The 26,798-nt window shown below is 36.6% G+C and overlaps 1 protein-coding gene across 1 annotated transcript; it reads right to left on the bottom strand.

Annotated features, from left to right (window-relative positions):
• Positions 1-594: 594 nt before the first annotated feature.
• Positions 595-26,774, bottom strand: WDR12 (WD repeat domain 12). Its single transcript, XM_029224570.1, has 14 exons — positions 26,674-26,774; positions 25,993-26,089; positions 22,306-22,400; positions 19,141-19,235; positions 17,785-17,891; positions 16,753-16,868; positions 16,039-16,193; positions 14,656-14,701; positions 12,905-12,990; positions 3,187-3,327; positions 2,933-3,038; positions 2,640-2,772; positions 1,811-1,883; positions 595-942 (listed from the first exon to the last, which is right to left on the bottom strand). The coding sequence occupies exons 2-14, from the start codon at positions 26,031-26,033 to the stop codon at positions 865-867; spliced, it is 1,272 nt and encodes a 423-aa protein (XP_029080403.1). The 5' UTR covers positions 26,034-26,089; positions 26,674-26,774; the 3' UTR covers positions 595-864.
• Positions 26,775-26,798: the final 24 nt, after the last annotated feature.

Genomic DNA, 26,798 nt, shown 5'->3' with positions numbered 1-26,798 from the left:
TTGTGGTGCGTGGGTTTTCTCTCTCTAGTTGTGGCACACAGGCTCCAGGGCACGTGGGCTCTGTAGTTGTGGTGTGTGGGTTCCAGAGCGCATGGGCTCTGTAGTTTGTGGCATGCAGGCTCTCTAGTTGTGGCGCACAAGCTCAGTAGTTGTGCACAGGCTTAGTTCCCCTGTGGCATGTGGGATCTTAGTTTCCCAACCAGGGATCGAACCCACGTCCCCTGCATTGGAAGGCGGATTCTTTATCACTGGACCACCAAGGAAGTCCCCTCCCTGACTTATCTTTAATACAAAGTACTTCACTTAAAACATTTCAACAAATTCTTAATTAACTGGCAATATCTACATGTTTTAATGTCCTGAATACCTACAAAGAACATTATTATAGTTAGACATAACTTATTTTACCAAACACAGACTGTATTTCTAATTTTTTCTCTATTAAAATTTATTAGTTTTTTTAGATGCTTTTTTTTAAACAGCTAACTTTTTAAAAAGTGAAGTTTCTCCCTTAAGAGATAAAAATCTGAACAATTACTGAATTTTTAATAATGCTTTTATAGCATTTCAAAAGCAATTCTTAATTAAAACCAATACCTTTAAAAGATAAATTAAAAACTCAGTTTAATTTCAAGGGTTTTCATAAGGTAGAGAACGCAGGCCATGTTTTACATTTAATAAACAACTGTTATATAATAAATACAAAATAAAGAAAAAGACAGTGGGAACTATCATCAAGGGTGAAACAGTATATAAACTTTAATCTAAAAGGCTGCTTCCTGCATCTGCATCGATGTAATCTGAGAATTCTCTATCAATTTCATTTACAGAAGGAATCTCTGTAGCCAAATTTATCATTCACTTTCATGCACCCACGTGCGAAGTCGTAGGTGAATATCTATAGGAATACAATTTATTGTCTGCTCCTCCACTCAGAAGTAACTGCGTAAAGGGAGAGGAAAAAACATAAACACAGAAGTAAATACTATTTCATATAATTGTTGAACCTAATTAAATACTGATGATTCTGATTACAGAAGGAATTATGGATGAGCAATTAACTTGCACTTAGAGTTAATACTTAATACTGAAACAGTCCAACTGCATCAAATTTCACTACTATATTACACATATACTATATATATATACACTATATTAAAACTTTAAAAGTGGTGATTTTAATTTGGTTGAGGCATAATATGCTATTGTACTTTCTATGAAGCGTTTGCTAAGAAATGTAATAAAATTTAAAAGTTTGAAGGGTAATATAGTTTTACCTGTTTAAGAAAATTACGTTTTTAAAAGATGGCACATTGTTTGTAGGTAAATGGATACTACAGATTTTTCAGATAGCCCTCAAACCTGCATTTGGAAAGTGTTCTTAGGCAATAAGAGCTTTTACGTGTGTGTGTGTGTGTGTGTGTGTGTGTGTGTGTGTATAATTAAATTGTAATTCTTTAAGAACATTTTATAATACAGCCGTATTATCTAAGATTTTTCTAAGTAGCAAATACTTTGATCCAATTAGTCTGAAGTAGCAAGTTTAGGGACTTAAAACATTTCAATAAAATACTCATGAGAAAAAAAGTGCTTCAAAATATTCAAATTTTACTACTACTAATATTAAGGGACAATTTTTTTCTTCTTTAAATGAGATATGAGATTTTATGAATATTAATGGAACCTAGAATACAGAATTATAAATATCAGATATACTGAAACTAGTAACTCTGTAAACACAAATACCAGATTTATTCTAAAAACATAATGTAGTTTCTTCCTCTCTACCAAATAACTAATAAATTCTTACCCCTGTGACTGTCCAGTCTACACTCAGAACTTTGTCTTCATGAGCAGCCAGATCATAGAGAGGAGCCTTACAACTAAAAGATGAAAATATTAACATGTTATATGCATTTCATAGTATTAAACAAACATATATGACTAATCACTTATACTTTTCTGAAAATTTTAGTTTACCATCCTTGCCCCAATAACCACTTAATCTTAAAATTCTGAGCATTTACTTGACTACTTCTCCTGTTTTTCCTGTATCATTAGCAGACTGTGGTTTTGGTTACTGCCTCTCCATTCTACTTGTAGAAATATGTAAATAAATTGTATATGCGTTCTCTTGGGGGCCCTCTGCATATATTAGTATCGCAGCACTAACTGATGAATAAGAAAGGAACCTTTAAATTTTACCTTTAAAACTCTGTATTTTTACTTAATTGCCTATCAACACATAATTTACAATCTGACCACAGTTCCATTCATTCAGGCCACTGGCCTTCGAATTCTATAATTACCATACTTATATTAAGGTTTGGGTTTTTTTTCCTATTTTATATAACAAGGTCAGAAAGATGGATTTCATAAATTGTGTTTTTGGCAAAAGATAAACTATCACAATTAAATTCATTCAGAATGCAAAAACCCCCAACATATTAACATTAAGAAAATTCCTTTGATCCTGGCCTTCCTTTTTGATATCAATATGTATCATTTCAGGATATATGACCCAGACCTTTCTCTAGACCCTTTTGCTTTTGGATAGTCATTTCAGTGTTCATTTCATTTTCTCTGTATACAACGGGGCAATTGATAGATTTCCTTTGTAAGTCATCAACAGGAGTTACCTTCTCGTATCCCACAGCTTAACCATGTTATCTAAAGAGCCTGAAATGAGCTGCTGCTCATGGGCAGGAGACCACTTGACTGATGTGACCCAGCCTGTATGGGAGGTTAGGGACAGCGACACCAAAGAACCATCTGAACAAAACAGACAACCATTATTAAATTTTAGAAAACGGAAGTAGGCAGAACCCCCCAAAAAATTTCTAGAAAAGTATCTTTTTATACACATCTCTAGTGAGAAGAGAAACTGATGTTACTCACTCATATTTTTCCTTCAGAGGTTTACACAACTCACCTTTACTTCGGGGATCCCACAGTCTGATATGCCTATCTGTACTTCCAGATGCTAGACGTTTACAAAGTGGAGAATAGGAGATACAATTAAACACTTTATTTCCTGTCTAAAAAAAAAAAAGGAAAGAACATGTAATCAGGGTGGGCGAAAAGTAACCATCTCCTAGAAGTTTACCGCTTAAAAAGTAACCATCTCCTAGAAGTTTACCGCTTAAAAGCTCAAAGTTAATCAGAGAAGCACTGAATTTGTCTTACCAAAGTTGACTTAAGACTGCCGGACTCAGCATCCCACACTCTAATTGTGTGGTCCCAAGATGCACTGCAGATTTCTTCAGCATCTGACCACAGAACCGAGGAAATTGCTTCCTTGTGGCCAGAGAGGGTCACTATGGGAGTCTAGAAATGAAGGACACCGAAAAGGGAAAGCAGTTTTCGTTTAGAGTGATTGAAACAATAATAATAGTTATTACTTTTAAAGCTGATATGCCAGATATTTTGTCAGGTGCTTTAGCTTTCATATCCTACCTTATTTCTTCTTTACAGCAATCCTCCAAGACATATTTCTGTTTTTATTTTATAGATGAAAACACTGAAGTTGAGAAAGATAACTTGCCCAAGGTCATACTGTTTATAAATGGCAGATCTGAGATTGAACCCAAATATTACTCCAAAATTTGTAGTCTTTCCACAGTATTCTGTTGCTTCCCCTTCTGCTCTACTTTTCATTTTGAGGAATATTAACACTAATTAAATTCTCCCAGTTGACAAAGATGTTATATGTAGAAGCTAGAAGAAAAAGCTCTGGGGTCAGAAAGACCTAGGTTTGAGGTAAGGTGCTGCTATTTTCTACATAACTCTTCCAGGTTAATTAACTGCAGTAGGTTATTCTCACCACCTCATTTCTTCAGCATCCAATCTTTAAATAATACCCATGGCTCATTTATTAGAATTCCAAAATCTCTAATGTCCCTCTCAAATTAAAATCATCAAACTAGGTATACTGTCTGTCTTAAATACAAAGAACATGTAAAAGAAGGAAGGAAAACTCTTGAAATGGGGGACAGTTAACCTACTTGTGTAACTCTGTTACATTTAACCTTCTTAAATGTTAAGGGGGTTGTACTAGATTAGAGATCAGCAAAGTTTTTTGATAAAGATCCAGAAAGTAAAAATTTTAGCCTTTCCAGGCCACATACAGTCTCTGTTCCGTGTTCTTTGTTTTTAAAGCCCCTTAAAAATGTAAAAATCATTCTTAGCACTCTGTAGTACAAAATCAGGCCACAGCCAAATCACCTGTGGGGCTGTTATTTGCCAACTGCTAGACCAAATGATCCCTAAGGTCTCTCTTCCAGCCCTAAAATTTTCCTGGAAGCAGTAAAGGAACCTGATAGAGGAGTGAGGAACAGAACAACCTCTACTGTGATCCAAAACAAAAAGTAAGGTAACAATCAATCAGAGGCTCCAGGATAGGAAATGGCATGTAAAATGATGGGTAAATGTATATGAATAAGCAATCCCATTCCTAGGTATTTACCTAAGAAAAATGAAAACTTAGGTTCACACAAAAAACTGTCCACAAATGTTTATAGCAGTTTTATTCATAACTGTCAAACTAGAAACAACCCAAATATCCTTCAGCTGGTGAATGATTAAACCAACTGTTGTATATCCATACAATAGACTACTACTCAGCATTTGAAAGGAATAAACCATGATACCCAATAATCTGGATGAGTCTTTCTTTGTTTCCCTTCTCAAATACATTATGATATGTGAAAAAAAAGCTTGATGCAAAAGGCTACATACTGTGTGATTCCACTTATATGATATTCTAGAAAAAGAAAAATTACAGGAACAGAGATCTGATAGTGGTTGTCAGGTGATAGAAATAGAGGAAAGGCTGACTACAAATGGGCAACATGAGTTTCAGGGGATGGCAAAGTCTCCCGTATCTTGAATATGTAGTAGTTACATATTCTATGTATTTATCAAAACTCAAAAGCTATACACCAAAAAGAGTGAATTTTCCTACATGTACTTTTTTTTTTTTTTAAAGTTAGAAAAGTCAACTTTGGCATTGTTACTGCAAACAAACTTCAGCAGAATAGTACTGGAGGGGACTTCTTTGGTGGTCCAGTGGTTAAGAATCCACCTTCCAATGCAGGGGACGCAGGTTTGATTCCTGGTTGGAAGACTAAGATCCCACATGCCGTGGGGCAAGCAACAGAGGAGCCCGCGCTCTGGAGGCTGCACACAACTAGAGAGAAGCCCTCATGCCGCAATGAAGATCCTGCGTGCTGCAACTAAGACCTGATGCAGCCAAATGAATGAATGAATGAATTTTAAAAAAAGAATAATTGCTCAAAAAAAAGAATAGTACTGCAGGAAAAACAGCAATTTTGAGAGAAAATGTGGAAAAAAAATTATTGTATGTTAATATATGAAACAAATGACCAGTAAATGAACTGATTGAGAGCATTACTCATATTAATACAAGCCAGGTACTAGAAAGAAATCCAGAGAGAAAATAACTTTTTGATACTTGTCTTATTTTGGTCTTAATAACCCAACTTTTCCTATTATTTCTAATTTCAACTTCAAATAGCACTTCAAGGGTTTCTAGTATAACTTCAATTAATAATTTATAAATGTACAGATTTAAAGCTTATAAAAACCTAAATGAAAAAAATGAATATATTGTGATTTCTCTCAAATAAAATGAACAGTGGAAGCAAGCTTATGAACGTGCACACCTAAAAATAAAAGTTATCAGCAAGGCACTGAGTGGGAGAAAATACTTATAATACCTATATCCAGCAAAGACCTTGAATACAAAATACAAAAAGAAAGCTAGTCGTTAAAACAGTATGGTACTGGCACAAAAATGGAAATATAGATCAATGGAACAGGGTGGAAATTGCCCCACAGGGTAGAAAGCCCAGAAATAAATGCATGCACCTATGGTTAATTAATCTAAGACAAAGGAGGCAAGATTATATACAATGGAGAAGACAGTCTCTTCAATAAATGGTGCTGGGAAAACTGGACAGCTACAAGTAAAAAAATGAAATTACATTTCAAAATGAAATACAAAATGAAATACATTTCATTTCAAAATGAAATAATTTCAAAATGAAATGTATCCTTTTACACCATACACAAAAATAAACTCAAAATGGACTAAAAACCTAAATGTAAGACCGGATACTATAAAACTATTAGAGGAAAACATAAGCAGAACACTCCGACATAAATCGCAGCAATATCTTTTTCGATCCATCTCTAGAGTAATGGCGATAAAAACAAAAATAAACAAATGGGACCTAATGAAACTCAAAAGCTTTTGCATAGCAAAGGAAACCATAAATAAAATGAAAAGACAACCCACAGAATGGGAGAAAATATTTGCAAACAATGTGACTGACAAGGGATTAATTTCCAAAATTTCCCAACAGCTCATGCAGCTCAATATCAAAAAAACAAACAACCCAGTCAAAAAATGGGCAGAAGACCTAAATACACATTTCCCCAAAGAAGACATACAGATGGCCAAGAGGCACATGAAAAGATGCTCAACATCGCTAATTATTAGAGAAATGCAAATCAAAACTACAATGAAATATCACCTCATACCAGTCAGAATGGCCATCATCAAGAAATCTACAAACAATAAATGCTGGAGAGGGTGTGGAGAAAAGGGAACCCTCCTACATTGTTGGTGGGAATGTAAATTGGTACAGCCAATATGGAGAACAGTATGGAGGTTCCTTAAGAAACTAAAAATAGAGCTACCATATGATCCAGCAATCTCACTCCTGGGCATATATCTGGAGAAAAACTAGCTTTGAAAGGACATATGCACCCCAATGTTCACTGCAGCACTGTTTATAAGAGCCAAGACATGGAAGCAACCTAAATGTCCATTGACAGATGAATGGATAAAGAAGATGTGGTACATATATACAAAGGAATATTACTCAGCCATTAAAAAGAAAGAAATAATGACATCTGCAGCAACATGGATGGACATGGAGATTATCATACTAAGTGAAATAAGACAGAGAAAGACAGATATCAGATGATATTGCTTATATGCAGAATTAAAAAAAAAGATACAATGAACTTATTTACAAAACAGAAACAGACTCACAGAGAATGAACTTATGGTTCCGGGGGGTGGGGAAGAGAAGGGGGGAGGGATAGATTGGGAGTTTGGGATTGACATGTACACACTGCTATATTTAAAATAGATAACCAACAAGGACCTACTGTATAGCACAGGGAACTCTGCTCAACACTCTGTAATAACCTAAATGGGAAAGGAATTTGAAAAAGAATAGATACATATATATGTATAACTGAATCACTCTGCTGTACACCTGAAACTAACACAACATTGTTAATCAACTATACTCCAATATAAAATAAAATAAAAAATAAAAAAATATAAAAAGATCTCTTACAAATCAATAAGAAAAAGATAAGCAACACACTTAAAAAAAAATGCAGTGGTTAAGATTCTGAGCTTCCACTGCAGGGGGCATGGGTCTGATCCCTGGTCGGGGAACTAAGATCCCGCATGCCGTGTGGTGCAGCAAAAAAAAAAAAAAAAAAAAAAAAAAGTGCTAAAAACATGAACAGGCACTTGAAAATTAGCTATCAAAGGGCTGGGACTTAAAATACACTACACACCACCAGAAATCACAAAATAAGACACCTTTTAACAGTAAGTAAATGTAAACATGTTATGTGATAAAATAAAATCAGTTATGGTACTAAAAAATTGACCATATCAAGTGGTGATATGGATGTGGAGTAACTTTGACTCTCATACTGTCAGTGGGAGTATAAACTGATATAACCATCTTGGAAAATGTTTTGGCAGTATTAAACATTCATAAAACTGAACATGTGCGTACCCTGTCACTCAGCAATTCTACTCCTGCAATTCTGCATATGCAGAAATGACGACATATGTGCACCAAAAAACAAGTACAGCAACTTTATTTATGGTGGCTAAAACTAGAAACAATCTAAATGTCCATCAAAAGAAGAGCAAATAAATTCTGGTATATTCATGTAATGGCATGCTATCTATTACTGAAAAGAACTATTACATGCAGTAGATGAATGAAATCTCACAGATATTACAGGCATACCTCAGAGATACTGAGGGTTTGGGTCCAGACAACCACAGAAAAGCAAACACTGTAATAAAGTGAGTCACAAGAATTTTTTGGTTTCCCAGTGCATATAAAAGTTATTGTTTAGGGCTTCCCTGGTGGCGCAGTGGTTGAGAGTCCGCCTGCTGATGCAGGGGACATGGGTTCGTGCCCCGGTCCGGGAGGATCCCACATGCCGCGGAGCGGCTGGGCCCATGAGCCATGGCTGCTGAGCCTGTGTGTCTGGAGCCTGTGCTCTGCAACAGGAGAGGCCACAGCAGTGAGAGGCCCGCGTACCAAAAAAAAAAAAAAAAAAGTTATGTTTACACTATACTGTAGTATATTAAATAAGCAATAGCATTATGCATTAAAAAAGTACATACCTTAATTTAAAAATACTGCTAAAAATGGTAACCATCATCTGAGTCTTCAGCAACTCATAATCTTTTTGCCTTTGGAGGGTCTTGCCTCAATGTTGATGGCTACTGACTGATCGGGTGGTGGTTGGTGAAGGCCAGGGTTGCTGTGGTAGTTTCTTAAAATGAGACGACAATGACGTTTGCCACATCGATTGACCTTTCATGAACAACTTCTCTGTAGTATGCAATGCTGTTTGATAGCATTCTACCCATAGTAGAACTTCTTTCAAAATTGGAGTCAAATCTTTCAAACCCTGCTGCTGCTTCATCAACTAAGTTTATGTAATATTCTAAATCATTTGTTATCATTTCAATAATCTTTATAGCATCTTCACCAGTAGATTCCATCTCAAGAAACCACTTTCTTTGCACAACCATAAAAGCACCTCCTCATCCATTAAAGTCTTACAATGAGATTGCAGCAATTCAGTCACATCTTCAGGCTCCACTTCTAGTACTAGTTTTTTAAATTATTTCTACCACATCTGCAGTTACTTCCTCCACCGAAGTCTTGAACCCCTCAAAGTCATCCATGAGGGTTGCAATCAACTTCTTCCAAACTCCTGTTAATGTTGATATTTTGACCTTGATAAATCATGAATGTTCTTCATGGCATCTAGAAATGGTGAATTCTTTCCAAAGGTTTTTTTTTTTTCTTAAAACTTTTTTAAAAATTTATTTTTTAATTCTTTTTAAGTTTTGGCTGCATCGGGTCTTAGTTGCGGGATCTTCGTTGCGGCACGCAGGGTCTTTTGTTGCAGCGCGTGGGCTTCTTTCTAGTTAGGGTGTGCAGGCTCCAGAGCACGTGGGCTCAGTAGTTGTGGGGTGCGGGCTTAGTTGCCCCGCAGCATGTGGGATCTCAGTTCTCCAACCAGGTATCGAACCCGTGTCCCCTGCATTAGAAGGCAAATTCTTAACCACTGGACCACTAGAGAAGTCCCTCCAAAGGTTTTCAGATGACTGCCCAGATCCATCAGAGGAATCACTAAGTATGGCAGTTATTGTCTTATGAAATATATTTCTTAAATAATAAGGCTTAAAAGTTGAAATTACTCCTTGAACCATGGGCTGCAGAATGGATGCTGTGTTAGCAGGCATGAAAATAACATTAATCTTCTTGAACATCTCCATCAGAACTCTTGGATGACCGGGTGCACTGTCAATGAGCAGTAATGTTTTTAAAAAGGAATCTTTTTTCTGAGCAGTAGGTCTCAACAGCGGGCTTAAAATACTTAGTAAACCATGCCGTAAACAGATGTACTATCATCCAGGCTTTGTTGTTCTATTCACAGAGCACAGATGGAGTAGATTTAACATAATTCTTAAGGTCCCTAGGATTTTCAGAATGGTAAATGAGCACTGGCCTCAACTTCAAGTCACCAGCTGCATTAGCCCCTAACAAGAGAGTCAGCCTGTCCTTTGAAGCTTTGAAGCCAGGCATTGACTTGTCTTCTCTCATGAAAGTCTTAGATGGCATCTTCTTTTAAAAGAAGGATGTTTTATCTGCTTTGAAAATCTGTTAGTGTAGTCACCTTTGTTTAATTTCTTAGCTAGATCTTCTGGGTAACTTGCTGCAGCTTCTACATCAGCACTTGCTGCTACACTTTGAACTTTTATGTTATAAAGACTGCTTTCCTTAAATCTCTTGAAGCAACTTCTGCTCGCTTCAAACTTTTCTTCTACAGCTTCCTCACCTCTCTCAGCCTTCAAAGGATTGAAGAGAGTTAGGGCCTTCCTCTGGATTAGGCTCTGGTTTAAGGGAATGTTGTGGCTGGTCTGCTCTTCTACCCAGACCACTGAAACTTTCTTCATATCAGCAACAAGGCTGTTTCACTTTATCATTTATGTGCCCACTGGAGTAGCACTTTTCCTTCAAAAACTTTTCCTTTGCATTCACAACTTGGCTAACTGGGATAAGAGGCCTATCTTTTTGACCTCTCTCAGCTTTTGACATGCCCTCCTCACTAAGCTTAATCATTTCTAGCTTTCGATTTAAAGTGAAAGACATGAGACTTCATTTCACTTCAACACTTAAGAGTCCACTGTAGGGTTTTTAATTGGCCTAATTTCAATATTGTTGAATCTCAGGGAATAGGGAGGCCCGAGAGGAGCAAGAGAGATGGGGGAACGGCTGGTCGGTGGAGCAGTCAGAACATACACATTTACTGATTAAGTTCACTGTCTTATATGGGCGTGGTTCATGGCACCCCAAAGCAATTACAATGGTAACATCAAAGATCACTGATCACCGATCCCCATAACAAATATAATAATAATTTAAAAGTCTGAGATATTTTGAGACTTATCAAAGTGTGACACAGAGACACGAAGTGAATAAAGGCTGCTGGAAAAATGGAACCAACAGGCTTGACACACAGTTGCCACAAACCTTCAATTTGTAAAAAAATGCATTATCTGCAAAGTGCAATAAAATGAGGTATGCCTGTATATGAAGCTTAAAACTAGGTGAAACTAATCTAGGATAAGTCAGAACAGTGATCACTTTTAGGAGGCTACTGATTTCAAGGGAGCCTAGAGGGCATCTTCTAGGGTGTCGGTAATTCTTGATGTTTTGATTTAGATAGTGATTACTTGGGTATACACAACTGCAAAAATGCATTGAGCTGTATACTTAATTATACGTATGCCAAACTTCAACTAACATAAAGGTTAAAAAAAAAGCTACCTTGTAAGTAAAGTATTTTGATAATTCAAGAAGTCTTTTTCTACTCAGATATATTCTTTAAAGGTTGATCAGGGACATGCATCAATAAATTACCACTGGCACATTATCCAATTGGTAAGGCATTTCCAGCTTTAATGTGTCTTATGAGACAAGTGATAAGGAAGCTGAATTGCCGCCAGATCATTCAACTTGCAATTCAGCAGTCTATGTTTAAATGTATAAATTATAAATCACTACTTTCAGTTGGAAACAGTAAGTGCTATTGTTTACTGCAGTTTAACGTGAGTTTGAGGAATCACTTATTCCTCATTTTCAAGTTTTTATAAGATACCTATCTTGTTATTGGTGACTATAATAATGTGCAAATGTGTGACTGATTTAATGCACATCAATTACAGCTGTTAGAAAATGAATGAAACATATGATTTCCTAAATCTGACTCAGTATTGTTCTTCTCATTAAGTATATTAATACAGGTCAGATCATATTATGATAAATATCCTTCTAATGGAACAGAGCAAATAAGAATCTGGATTAACTTTCTGAGTTTGATTTAATTGGATCTATAGCAAAATGACAGAATCAAAACCTCAATTAAACTCTTGGTTTCTACTGATTTAGGAGATGTACTAGAATTACATCCTCAGTGTATGAAACATTATTACTATTACTATTTTTTAAACTGAAGTATAGTTGACTTACAATGTTGTGTTAGTTTCTGGTATACAGCAAAGTGATTCAGTTATCTATTCTTTTTCAGATTCTTTTCCATTATGGTTTATTACAAGATATTGAATATAGTTCCCTGTGCTCTACAGCAGGACCTGTTGTTTACTTATTTTATACATAGTAGTCTGTGTCTGCTAATCCCAAACTCCTAATTTGCTCCCCCCCAATCCCTTCTCCCCTTTGGTCACCATAAGGTTGTTTTCTATGTCTGTGAGTCTGCAACATTATCATTGAACAGTCAGGTAATGAGATATTTCACTAAACTTAGTGCAAGCTTCAACAATTAAAAGATCCTACTTTAAAATTCACCATGAGCAACTCCAACAAAGATGTTAAAAAAAAAAAATTCACCATGAGGACAAATATAATAGCTAAATAATCAACCTATCAAGCTGTAAACCTAGCTTAATGCAACTACATTCAATAACTCAAATAAATGCAGCAGAGTATTTATAATAAAAATTTACAAATCTACTGAAAGAAAGCCTTATGGTTGAAGCAGCAAGACAAGAAAAAAGGAAACTAAATATGAACAATTATATTAAATTAACATATATTTGTCAATAAAGACCTAAGCCGGGACTTCCCTGGTGGTGCAGTGGTTAAGAATCCGCCTGCCAACGCAGGGGACACGGGTTCAAGCTCTGGTCCGGGAAGATCCCACATGCCGCGGAGCAACTAAGCCCGTGTGCCACAACTACTGAGCCTCCATTCTAGAGCCCGCAAGCCACAACTACTGAGCCTGCATGACAAAACTACTGAAGCCTGTGTGCCTAGAGCCCGTGCTCCACAACAAGAGAAGCCACCACAATGAGAAGACCGCGCACGGCAACAAAGAGTAGCCCCTGCTCACGGCAACTAGAGAGAGCCAGAGTGCAGCAACAAAGACCCATTGCAGCAATCAATCAATCAATCAATCAATTTATCAAAAAAAAAAACCCCTAAGCCCAATACTGTCAGTTCTCACAAATACTTACTCTTGTTAGTCCCAATTGCTCTGTTTTCTGTTTCTTTCTCGGTCGATTTGTGGATTCTTCCATTTCATCTTCTTCATCTGTAGGGACTATATCACAGAGAATTAGATTTGATAGAGTTAAAATTTAAGGTAAATATTAATTACAAACAGTCTCAAATAATTCTTATATTTCTAGGTATATACTTTGTCTGTTATCTCAACGGGTTAGGGAGTTAACATTTCTCCTCATTTTGGTTAATGGAAATTATATCTAAAAACAATACCTGGCTTACCAATCTTCGAAAAGGAGAAAGCAAAAAATAAAGTGTTATACATTAAAATCCTAAAACCTACCCAGTTTGGTATCTTATTAAGATTATCATTATGGCTATTCATCAGTTTACCATATCTATGAAAAGTTGCTTACTATTATAGTTGTAGGAGAGTTCTGACCAGATTGCATTTATATTATGAAGAAGGGAATGACATGGTAAGTAAACACATGTTAAAAGGACATACATTCCAGCCATGTTTATTCTTCTTGACTATTTCACTTTTCTAACAATAAATTAAAATCTATTTCATAGATAGTTTTTTCTTTTGTGGTACGCGGGCCTCTCACTGCTGTGGCCTCTCCCGTTGTGGAGCACAGGCTCCGGACGTGCAGGCCCAGCGGCCATGGCTCACAGGCCCAGCCGCTCCGCGGCACATGGGATCCTCCCGGTCCGGGGCACGAACCCGCATCCCGTGCAACGGCAGGCGGACTCTCAACCACTGCGACACCAGGGAAGCCCGATAGTTATTTTTTGATTAAAATCTTCGTTATCCATCATTTGACTAGGTAGCAAACCCAGATAAAAAACCCATAGATTTTAATGTTTTGTAACTATTTTATAAATGTCATGTGCTTTTCCCAAACTAGACTATAAGCACCTTAAGGGTAACAACTAATCATAGATAATATCTCATCTACCCAGCACTATCAAAAAGTATTTCACAAAAGGAAAAATTCCTACACAAACAACTTTCTGCCTCAAAACTGTTTGCTTTAACTAAAATGGATTTATATTTCCTGCCATTTTACACATAATTATTTAAAACTGTTTAAGCTGGGCTTAACTGTATTTAGGGTGTTGTACAGTAATATAGCAATTTCCTCAGAAGCAACAGAGGTATTTTGATCTGCTTACCCATGCAATAAATAGTTCTGTACTACTACTTTTTAAAATATATGTGGGTTTTCCCCCTTCTTTTCTTCTAGCAGTGTCTTCTTACTATTATCAAGGTACTTTCCTCTAAGAGTCTCCTTGTCTCCTCTAATTGTTCTTTCTAATCTATGTTTTCAAAGTGAGAAAATTAAGTTTGGTAAAATTGTATTTAAAAAAAATTTTTTAAAGTAAACCAGCTAAACTAAGAAATTTCTCTAATAGTAAAGTATATCAAATTGACTCAGAAGGTAATTTGTTTATTTCCACGTTCCTGAATAAGGGAACTCTGAGAACTAAGGTAGTTATGTCACACTGCACCAGATGTGTTATTGGTACTTGCAGGGATTCAGTGACATCGTCCAATAAATAAGGGGTTGGTAGAGTAGAAAAACATTTTGAAACACAAAGAAATATACTAATTTTTCTCTATACTATAGTACTTTATTTGTGACCTAAAAAGCTCTGGTCCATTTTTTATAGAAAAATATGGGCTAAAAAGTCTTTTTTTCACTGAAATTCTTGAAATATCATTAATAAGTCAACGTAGAAGAAACATTTCATTTACCTGTAGACCAAATCTTTAGCATCTTATCCCAGGAGCCACTGCAAAACTAAAAAAAATATATATGAAGCGAAAAAGAGTATGTAATATAATCCATCATATTGTTTGCCTGGTTTTCTTCTGCTGTTTAACTTGAAATCTTTACTTTGTCCTGAAATCCTTACTACTATGGCATCACCTATCTGCCTGTCTTCCTAGTCTCTGGGAAGTTGTACCCTCAATCTCATGGCAACTGAAAGAGCTGCCATTCTTATAGGGCCCGTACCCTGGCCATGGTTGCTTAGATCAGGGTGGGCAACTGACCTACACTGTGGCAGTAGGTCTCTTCCTCCTTCAGAGGAAAGAGAAAACCTGTGTTTTTTTTGAAAAAAACTGTGTTTTTTTTGAAAACTTGTGTTTTAGACAGCTGAAGTTAATCTTTTTCCAGGGACAGACAGTATAGGATGTAAAACCTGGGAATATTGAAGGCCAGGTTTTATTGCCATGCCGAGAAAGCCAGACTGAGGTAAGAGAATGAAGTCAATTTGGGGAGACGAGAGGGAGGAGGTGTGCTAGCCACATGCAAGCCTCTACTCCATTGGTTCCTGACATCCAAATGCATCATCACCCTGCTCATGATGTGGTGCATCACTCCCTCCTTGGGTCTTTTAAGCTAAAAAATGTTCAGGATGAGTTTCTATCTCTTATAGCCAAAGGACAGGGTACAGTTAATTCACTTAAGTTTGGACTCAACAACATGTAAACCTTCTTTATGCCTCAATATGAATACTCATAAATTTTTAACTTTGAATGCAGAAACGTCCTCTGTTACACTAACTGGCAAAGAAATGCTGAAGAAACACTCTTAAATCTAGAATACTTCATGTGGTTTGGAGAATTTTCAAATGGTGAGGGAGTTTGTAACCCCTCTTAAGTAAATACTGTGTTGCCCTCATAGCTTGACTAACTTTTACCATTTTGTTGTGATACAGAGTAGATCAGCAGTAATAGTAAAACAATCTCGATTAATGCTAACTTTAGTGCATGCTAAGTTTTAGGGGATCAGCTAGACATTTTCAATTAATGACAGCACTATGAGTAGCTGAAGGACTGAAAATGTCAATCACTATGATTTGAGGAGGTTACATAAAGAAATTACTTTTTTACCTGAGTTCTTAAAATTTCTGCTATTTATATAAAATTCTAAACCAGAGATACCCAGAGTCAGGGAGTGACTCTTCATATCTCTCATTATGAGTATTTACTTTTGGTTTGAAATCATATTCTTTAGTCACCAATTGTTATGGAAGTAGGCCGATCACAGTGACTTTATGTAGAAAAGACATTTTTGCACAAGAAGCTCAAATTCTAATTGAACACAGTACTAATAACACAATAGCTACTTACTTTGGCTCCTGTGCTATCAACAGCTATAGATTCCACACTGCCAGCATGACCCCTGCAGCAGTGCAGGGCTTTCACTTTGTTTCTCTCTACATTCCACTCCCATAGGAGAATAGTCTGATCCATAGAGGCACTCAGTAGTATGCAAGACAGATTGTCTGAAGAAAGGAGAACACAAGGATAAGAAAGAAATTAGTACAAAAATTTTAAATAGTGTTCCAAAACAAAAGAACGGAATTTTTTGTAGTTGTTGATAAAGATGTTAAAAAGGTAAAAGACCTCATATAGCCACCTTTGAAAAAAGAAGCTAACTTATGGTATAAAAGGGAATATTCTTCAAAAATAGTACAGGGACTTCCCTGGAGGTCCAGTGGTTAAGACTCCGTGCTTATACTGCAGGAGCGCGTTCGATCCCTAGTTGGGGAACTAAGATCCCACATGCCACAGGGCACAGCCAAAAAACAAAACAAAACAAAACTATAAAAGACATGCATTTAACACACTCAATATTAACTTGAAAATGTATATTATGTGATATAATTTTAGGATTCACTTCTACTGATTTACGGATTTTTTTATGTGTATATTTTTGAAAGACCCTTTAAAAACTGAGGCATGAGACATTTCTTATCCTGTCCCCATTCTGCCCCAGCATCAAAAATGGCTTATTTCCAATTCCCTATCCAGGATTCCTCTCCATTTAGGCAGAGTCCTAACCTTTTTTGACCCAGGCCACATCTTTTACAACGTCTGTATGTCCCACAACTGTCATTATTGACTTTCCTTCCAAGGACCAGATCCGAGAAGTCTTATCATAAGAACCAGTCAAGATCCTGTGAGGAGAAAAAAATCCTATGAAACACAAAAAACAGCTTTTCTCAAACCCTGAAATCAATTATATTTCTAAAGCACTGATAAAGTAAACCTTGAGGATTATATTTTTAAACTCTTCTTTAATATAAAGATTAAGATTTCAAAACACACTAGAATAAATCAGAAGATGTTACATTTGGCTTTTCCTGACCTCCTAAAATAAAAATGTAACTGACAAACCCTAGATTTCATTTTTATGATTGTTGTAAAATATTACCACTCCCAGGGAAGCTAAGCGAATTGTTTGAAAAGCCTAATAGTCCTTTGTATTTAACCAGTGAAAACCATTAAATAAAAAACCAGTAGAGCCATTTAAAGTAAAAGTAAAACCAGTAAAAACATAACTATGTAATAACTCCAGGGAGACATTCTTTGAAAGAAGCTCCTACTGAGATCCATTCTTGAGGTGTTTTTCTACAATAAGGCCAGAGGGGGTTTGCTCTGAATGATTCATACCTTCTGGATTCCAGTCTGCCCTTTTCAGCCCTAAAAATAGCATGATCTGCATCTTCAGGGTAGTAGGCTGGGAGATCTGTGGCTAGAAAAGGTTTTTTTCCCTCTATGAAACAAATTATATTCTTGGTCTTAAAAGCAACATAATCAAATAAATGCCCTAAGACACACAACCTATTCGGAAGACAAATGTCACTACAACATCTTTAGACAGAAAAGAAAACCTATTAACAGATATGTTTCTTCTTGACTACACTAAATTTAAAGGTCTTTGGCATGGTCACTATATATATATATATATATATATATATATATATATATATATATATATCACAAAATTACTTTCACAAAGAACAAGTAATCAGAGAAAAATATTCATATAGTACACTTAAAATGGATACAAAAACATTCATCTGGCAATACCATTCCTCTGCCCCGTCGATCGCACTGATCCAGTCATCATGGAACATGCATTGTTCTGGCTGAGGTGCAGTATACTTTTCCACGTACTCTAGTTCCACAACCTCTTCCTAGTCACAGAGAGAAACCAGAAATCAATCGAGAGGGCTTCCCTGGTGGCATAGTGGCTGAGAGTCTGCCTGCTGATGCAGGGGACACGGGTTCGTGCCCCGGTCTGGGAGGATCCCGCGTGCCGCGGAGCGGCTGGGCCCGTGAGCCATGGCCGCTAAGCCTGGGTGTCCGGAGCCTGTGCTCCGCAACGGGAGAGGGCACAACGGTGAGAGGCCCGCGTATCGCCAAAAAAAAAAAAAAAATCAATCAGGTGGTGCAGTTTTTAAATGGTACGTTATGAAAATAAAGGACCCCCGGTGTAATTTATCTCCTTCATGTAATAATTCCCCTTCAGAATCCAGAAATTTTGGAGCCATATAAAAAGTGAAAAACTTTATTTGACCTAACCATATGCTAAGAGTAATATCAAGAAATATTAATGACCTTGGAAAACTTATGCTAAAAGTAGAAAAAAAAGAATATAAGAAACTTTATAAAATCATAAAAGCATGCTGTTTAATGGATACAGAGCTTCTGTTTAGGATGATGAAAAAATTCTAGAAATGGACAGCGGTGATGGTTGCATAATATTGTGAATGTACTTAATGCCACTTATTTGTACACTTAAAAATGGTTAAGGGCTTCCCTGGTGGCGCAGTGGTTGAGAGTCCGCCTGCTGATGCAGGGGACGCGGGTTCGTGCCCTGGTCCGGGAAGATCCCACATGCCGCGGAGCGGCTGGGCCCGTAAGCCATGGCCGCTGAGCCTGCGCATCCGGAGCTTGTGCTCCGGAAGGGGAGAGGCCACAGTATATTTCACCACAGTTCCAAAAATTGCCCCCCAATCATAAAAGCAATTATAAATATTTTAAATTATAAAAGTAATAATAAGGAAAGTTTGAAAATTAGAGGAAGGGGCAATCACTATAAATGACAATAACCTAACCCATAAGTTTATATATGTACACAATCATTTTATATACCTTTATTAGTAGTAAACATATATTTGCTATTCCCTTTCTTGACAACTGTTCCACAAATATGAAGTTATCTTTCCTTGTTCATTCATCTGCATTTCTTGAATATTACTCTTAGAAAAAAAGAGGGAATTTAAACATTGAAGATATAGAAACCGAGGTTCAGTTTCTAGGAAAAAACAGTAATCAAAAGGTTCTCGGTTCCTGTAGATTCAGGCTGATTCTAAATGAAGTTTTCCTACATTATCTGGTAATACCTTAAGTAAAATAGAGCAGGTAAGCATTTGAACTTACTGATGAGATGTTTTCCAGTTCCATGTGTTTGAACAAGGGCATTCGCAGAAACTGGCCCTTGATAAGGAAATCAAACTCCACATGTTTGTGGAACTCTAAAGAAAATACATAATAAAATTATCACTGTTAGGACCTGAAGTGGTATTGGCAGAGGTAAATGAGAGACCCCCCAAAACAAACAGGTACCTATTATCCTAGTGTGGCCTCCAAGTTTCTCCAGAATTTCTCCATGGCACAATCAGACCATGTATTCCAGTATATTATGTGATTTTTAAGAACAGAAATACTTTGTTCTGTTGGTATAATATTTTATTGTTGATGGTGTAATCATGTTGATTAAGGAAACCTTTGTATTCTAAGAAGAATCCCAGATATATACAAAAGTAGGAATAACATAATGAATCCTCATTCCCATCTTTTACCAACTCATGGACAATCATCTATACTCCTCCCTCCATTCTCCTGCTGGTTTTTTTTAAAGCAAAGCTCAGAAATGATATAATTTCAGCTGTAAATGCTTTAGTGTGTAATCTCTAAAATATAAAGACTAAAAAAGTCACAATGTTAAAATTTAACATTACTTATTCCTTTTAATACCATAAAGCCAGTCAATGTTCATATTTCCTTGTTTCATAAATGCCTTTTAACAGTGAGCTTTCTAGAATCAGCATCCAAAGTCCTCACATTATATTTGATTAATATCTTTAACAGTTCTCTGTCCTTTTTTTCCATTGCCTTTTATTTGCTGAAGAAACTGGGTCTTCTTGTAATACTTCTTACATTCTGGCTTTGGTTGATTATATCTCCAGGGTATCCTTTAACATGTTCCTCTACCACCTACATACAACCTGTACATTAGGCAGACCCAAATGCCTAATTAGACTTTGGGTCTGTCTGTTTCTGGCAAGATATTTACACACCATATTGTATTTCCTATTGTATCACATTAGAAAGCACACTATCTCACTGTGTCTCCTTTTATGATATTAAGATCTACCTCTGGGTTCAGATGATGTCAGTCTGATCCCATCCACCATAACGTTCTTTGTTAGCCTTTTACCTAATAAATGGCTTTAGTAGCTATAGATATTCACTTCTTAAATCCATTATTTCATTTGGAGTTACAAAATGCTAAAAATTCTTCATTCTTTCTGATTTATTAGCTATCATAAAATCCTTCTTAAAGAAGAATTCCCTCATTGATTCTTTGGCTTGTTACTTTTTAAAAAACCTGAATCTGGGCTTCCCTGGGGGCGCAGTGGTTAAGAATCTGCCTGCCAATGCAGGGTACATGGGTTTGAGCCCTGGTCTGGGAAGATCTGACCTGTTGCGGAGCAACAAAGCCCGTGAGCCACAACTACTGAAGCCCGCGTGCCTAGAGCCCATGCTCCGCAACAAGAGAAGCCACCGCAGTGAGAAGCCTGTGCACCGAAATCAAGAGCAGCCCCCGCTCACCGCAACTAGAGAAAAGACCGCGTGCAGCAATGAAGACCCAACGCAACCAAAGATAAATAAATAAAATAAAATAAAATAAAAATCTGAATCATTTTGCATCTTCAACTCAAGAGCAGTGACTCAGTTAATCGATTTACACAAAAAGACAAATCAATGTTCATCTACAAGTTTAGAAAAATATGCAAATATTTGGGTAACAACAACCAACCATATACTGATACTGCAAAGTGTCTTGCAAGAAAATAATTCTTATGCTACTTCAGAGTTTTTCAACAAGTAGAATATATGACATCTTTGGAGTTTAGAAAACTAACTATGCATCAGAATCTCTACACTATTGTACATCCATGATGAAAGATAAGAACCGATAGGAAATGCTATGTGAATATCTCTGTATCAAGAACTATATCTTGCTAACAATGAAAAGACCTTGTCCCCCTGCAAAAAAGTTGTTCAAAAACATCTTAAGCTTAACAAAAAAGTTATAAGATTTTTGGAAGAGTAAGTGGAAAATATTAGGCATTAGTTTACAATTCTCACCTCCCCATTCCTCCAACTAGGGTAGAATCAAAAGAGCTTTAAAAGCATCAGAAACATCTGCATAAATATATGCTTGCCTCTAGGGCTTCCCTGGTGGCGCAGTGGTTGAGAGTCCGCCTGCCGATGCAAGGGACACGGGTTCGTGCCCCGGTCCGGGAAGATCCCACATGCCGCGGAGCTGCTGGGCCCGTGAGCCATGGCCGCTGAGCCTGTGCGTCCGGAGCCTGTGCTCCGCAATGGGAGAGGCCACAACAGTGAGAGGCCCGCGTACGCGAAGAAGAAAAAAAAAAAAAAGCTTGCCTCTAAATGATGGCTCCATTGACAAATTTTGTTTTTAAAGATTATGCTTTATGTTATTTTCCATTTTTCATGTTTAAATCTTCTACTATATATATGGTTTCATTACTTTTTAAAGAAACATTTTATTATAGAAAATTCCAAACATATACAAAAGTGGAGAATAATAAACCTTCCTATACCTATTGCCCAACTTCAACCATTATCAACTTATGACCCATCTTGTTTGATCAATATTTTTGCATACATTGTTCATATTAATTTTACAATGTTCATATCATTTAAATTTTATATTAAATTTACATATAAATTTATAGCCCATAAATTTTTTTACATACGTTTAATTTATTTTAATTTATATCTTTATAAATGTTTTACTTGATACTGTGGCATGTTTATGTTTGTTTTATCCATTATTTTAAAATGAATTTTAAATACTTAAATAAAATACTAGTATTAATGCTGGCATTTGTTATTATACAAAACAAATGCTCAAATTCAGATATTGTAATTTTGCTTTGTAGAAGCACCAAGATGCTTGTTCTATGCCTACCCAATCTAGCCTTCACGTCTTCATTACCTCTACATCACAACTTTTACACTAAAATCTTTATTCCTAAATCTCAACCACCTTCTCTCCATATTGCCTTAAAAGCAGATTAAACTAAATTTCTTTTTTCCTGAAAACTTATTTCAAAGCATTTTTCAAACTATCATACAGTAGGGAAATCCATGTTATAAATTTTACCATGATAAAATCCATGCAATATTATAAAATAATGCCCCCAAAGGGCTATAAATAACATGTCATGTATTTCAGTCTAGTTAGTGTCACTGTGCTTTCTCCTAACTTTTCGGAGTATATATACCCACCGTTTTTCGCCTCAAGCAATTTATTAATGATGTTACTAAGGTCAGCAATTTCAGAGGCTGCAGGTATCGAGAAAGGAACATCATCTACCGCATATCTACAAAAAGGAAACGATAAATCAAGTCTACAGATGTTTTAACAAATGTGCATTTATTCATTCAACAAACATTTATTGGGTATCTAATACATGCCAGACATTTTGCTACATGGGGTTAACAAAAAATGAATTAACCTGTGGTCTCTGTTCTTGGAAAGGGTTAAAGTCTGGTAATCAAATACGAGGAAAGTATGTAAGAACAGTGTCATAAGTAATACATAAAATGGGAGAACAAGGAAGTGGTAGGTCATTTCAACCGAGAAAAGGGGGCTGGGAGAGCAGAATCTGAAAGGATGCCTAAAAAACATCACTCTTACACTACATCTAGAAAAGTGAGTTTCTGCCAGGTGAAGTGTGGCGAGGCAGAAAGAAGGGGTGCAGGAAAGCAGGGAGAGCAGCAAAAAAAATAGCTAAGAGTTATTAAAGAGCTGCCCACCCAGCTTATTCCAGAAAGTGTTACTTTACTCTAGACAGTGACCAAAGATAAGGCTAAAGAGATGTGCATGGAGTAGTTTAGATGCTCTGTGAAGTACTTTTTACTTCTTTCCCTAGGCAATGGAGGAACCACTGTCTAAGTCAAATAACATCATCAGAATTTTGTTTAGTTAGATCTTTCTTGGCAGCACTGCAGAGACTGGATTACAGGCACACACAACAGGAGGCAGATTAAGAAACTCTTGTGAGAGAGAATGGGAGAAAATTCTTGCAAATCATGTATCTGACAAGGAACATGTATCTAGAATATATAGAGAACATTTATAACTCAATAATAAAGACAACCCTATTTTAAAGACGGGCCAAGGATCGAAATAGACATTTCTCCAGAGAAGGTATACAAATGATCAACAGGCACATGAAAAGATGCTGAGCACTGTTAGTCATAAAGGAAATGCAAATCAAACCACAATGAGATATCACTTCATACCCACTAGGATGGCTACAATAAGAAAGACAGATATTAAGTGTTGGTGAGTATGTGGAGACATTAAACCCTTATCATTGCTGGTAGAAAGGTAAAATGGTATGATTGCTTTGGAAAAATCTGGCAGTTCCTCAAAAAGTTAAACACGGCATTACCACTTGACCCAGCAACTCCATTCGTAAGTATATACCCAAGAGAAATGAACATATATGTTTACACAAAAACTTGTGCACAAATGTTCACACCACCACTATTCCTAATAGCCAAAAGGTGAAAACAACCCAAATGTCCATCAACTGAACAATGGAAACACAACTTGGTATATCCATACAACGGAATATTATTGAGCAGTAAAAAGGAATGAAGTACTGATATATATATCTATATATATCTATATATAGATATATATATAAAAGCCTTTGCCCCCCCCCCACTCCCATTGTGGCAAAAAGAGATTTATTACAACATGTCTTGATGAGCCCTGTTTTATATATATAGGTATATATATATATATATATATATATATATATATATATATATAAAACAACATGGATGAACCTTGAAAAACATCATACTAAGTGAAAGAAGCCAGTCACAAAAGACCACGTACTGTATAATCCTATTTATATGAAATGTCCATAACAGACAAATCTATAGAGACAGAAAGTAAATTAGTGATTGCCTTGGGCTGGGGGGATTTGGAAGTATTTGGGTGTTGGGGGAAGGAGTAACAGCTAAAGGATGATGAAAAATGTTCTAAAATTTACTGTGGTGATGGTTGCATAATTCTGCAAATACACTCAAAACTAGTGAATTGGACACTTAAATGTGTGAATTCTATTGCACATGAATTACATCTCAATAAAGTTGTTACAAAAAACAAAAACAAAAAAGTCTTCATAAGGTCTGAATTTAGGCTATATTTGTGGGGAATGTAAAAATTTCAAAAGATGTTAAGGTAGAACTTTCAGGGCTCACCAAGACATGCTATGATAAGTCTCTTTTTGTCACAATGGGAGAGGGGGATGGAGGTTTCAGATCTTGCTAAAATGTAGATTCTAAATCAGCAAGTCTGAGGTACAGTCTGAGATTCTGCTTTTTGTAACCAGCTCCCAAGTGATGATAATGCTGCTGGTCTGCAAACTACACTTTGAGTAGTAAGGCTATAGTTATATATTTATCATGCTGAAAAAAGTAAAAAGTTATTTAGGTTCTCCAAAAGATAACAAAGCCTAGAAATTGAAAGTTTTGGTTTACTATGATATTTTGGCCAGTAAGATGAGTAGGGAAATGTAGCATAATTACATACTCATATATGAAGATACATGCATATGTAAATTATACACATATACATGAATAAATCTACTTTCCCCCCTCATTTTACTGATGAGAACGTATTGCGTGAAAGGAAGAAGCGAGAAGTTTAATTTCTAGGTTTTGTTACCGTTTTGGAAAACCTAAATATATAAACACAAACACACATACACACATATGATGTTTATCCATTTATCACAGGAGTTAAAATACAGTGCTCTAATATTTCTTAAAACTTCATGTGAATCAACAATAATCTCCATAAAACTTTTAATTAGAAAAAATACAGTGATCATGCTATTCCATCACCATATTCCTTTAGAAGCATTTCGACTAAGTATATATACTCATCAGTATTGATAATACAATTTAAATGTACTGTAAGCAACAATACAAGAGGAGTGAATATTATGTACCAGGTCAACAGATAAAGCTACAAACACAGAATCAAAAATATAATCTTAATTGAGGTGGGAGTTTTTTAGTTTATAGCTGATATTAGCTTGTTAATACAACAAATATTTATTATTTATCATCAGTTCCAGAAGAACTTGACAAACATTTGTTGACTCAGTCAATCCAAGAAGCATAACATAGTCTCTACAATCAAGAGGCTTACAATATAGTTGAAGAGACCAGGCGAAACAAAAAAAAGTTAATTAATAGTGTAATATACGCCACAAAGTAGAATATAATTAGGTTTCAAATGATTGCTACATACCTGGGGACCATTTGTAAAATTGGTAAAATGTTTACATACATATGGGTATACACATACAGGTATATATATATACACACGTATACGTGTAGATTTATCTATATAAATACACAAATCTGTAACTGAATTGACTTCACACTCATCAAAAACCAGTTCTACCAACTCCCTATTGAGAGCTCCACCTTCTAGCCTCGTTTAGAAAAGCATCGTCTATCACCTACGTAGGAAAATGAAGTTGTGTTTTCAGACACTGTGAAACACCACTAAGCAGACAGCCTATAACGACTTAGTCCGTTGTTCACTGTTCAATTACATAATGCACTTCATTCAGGAAGCAAACCTGAAGCCCTTCAGGTCCCTCTACACTCACAATTCAAATTATATACAGCCTGAGTCTAGGCAAGAAGGCTCGGTGATCCTTGAGAAATCCTCGCAAGGTACCGCTTCCATTTGAGCGAAAACTCGCTCAAGCGAGGAGTCCAGCCAAAAAAAGGGAAAAAGTGAATTGGTAGCAAAGATAACCAGGGATGCACAAGGTCATACCGGAGTGGTCTTTTGAAAGGATCCCGGGGCTGGGGGGCGGGGGGCGCGGGGGGGGGAAGGAGAGGAGGGGAGAGAGAGGGAGTACGCTTACTTACTTCTTGTTGTCAGTGAAGAAGCGTGTCTGGAGCTGAGCCATGGCTTGCCTACAGAAACGTATGGGTAACAGACAACCGGCGCTTTGGCCTCTCAGGACTGCAAAAAGAGGCAGCTCAAAGTTAGATCGCACGTGTCAGAGAAAAGCATTAGTCGAACACTGGGCTTCCGCTTTCTTTCCTCGGGCCTCCTCAGCCAGGAGGCACCACGAGGCTTCTCTTCCACAAGGCCCAGCCCACAAACATCAACTACCTATTCCTAGATTTAGGAGTCATCGATTAGTAAAGCATAGTCTTAAAGGCGGCGCGTCCCTTTAATCTGTCTGTATTTTTAAAAAATATATTTAAGCTTACAATCGATTGTGAAGATATAGAGAGGCCCGATTCAAATAGGCTTCTCCTCTCTCTCTCTTTTTAAATTTTAACAGGTTATCCTCAGTCCCAATAATTCAAACACAGCTCCTAGATACTACAACCCCCAGAAAGCAGCGCTTCTCACACACTGTAACCACTGGGTATTGTAGTCTTTTTTCCCATGCTGCCCTTAGGCTATCTTATTTGCATTAAACCTTCCCGACTCCAGCCAAATTATCTATTATATTTCCTCTGCCTTCAGCTTTAATTCACTAAAGCCTTTCCGGGTTTACTTTTTCAAGCATACTCCCAATCAGACTCTCAGGCTACCGAGATTTTTCTTGGGCTCTCGACACTAGCTTCAGGCTTTAGATCCAGGTGAGAGGCGGGGATACGAAAAAAAGAACGAATCAGAAGGAAAACTAGCGACGGTGGCTGATAGTGGTCTTATCTCA

This window comes from Monodon monoceros, unplaced genomic scaffold, assembly GCF_005190385.1.
Source record: "Monodon monoceros isolate NGI ecotype Baffin Bay Population unplaced genomic scaffold, NGI_Narwhal_1 Super_Scaffold_16, whole genome shotgun sequence".
In the NCBI taxonomy this organism is placed as follows: Eukaryota; Metazoa; Chordata; class Mammalia; order Artiodactyla; family Monodontidae; genus Monodon; species Monodon monoceros.
Note: the sequence above shows the minus strand (reverse complement) of the source record. Positions and strands in the feature narration are given on the sequence as shown.

Coding starts and splice junctions, on each gene's coding strand:
- WDR12 (XM_029224570.1), bottom strand. CDS start 26,033: ATGGCTCAGCTCCAGACACGCTTCTTCACTGACAACAAGAA. Junction 3,039..3,186: donor GCAGTCTTAAGTCAACTTTG/GTAAGACAAATT, acceptor TTTTTTTTTTAG/ACAGGAAATAAAGTGTTTAA. Junction 943..1,810: donor TAGACTGGACAGTCACAGGG/GTAAGAATTTAT, acceptor CCCTTTACGCAG/TTACTTCTGAGTGGAGGAGC.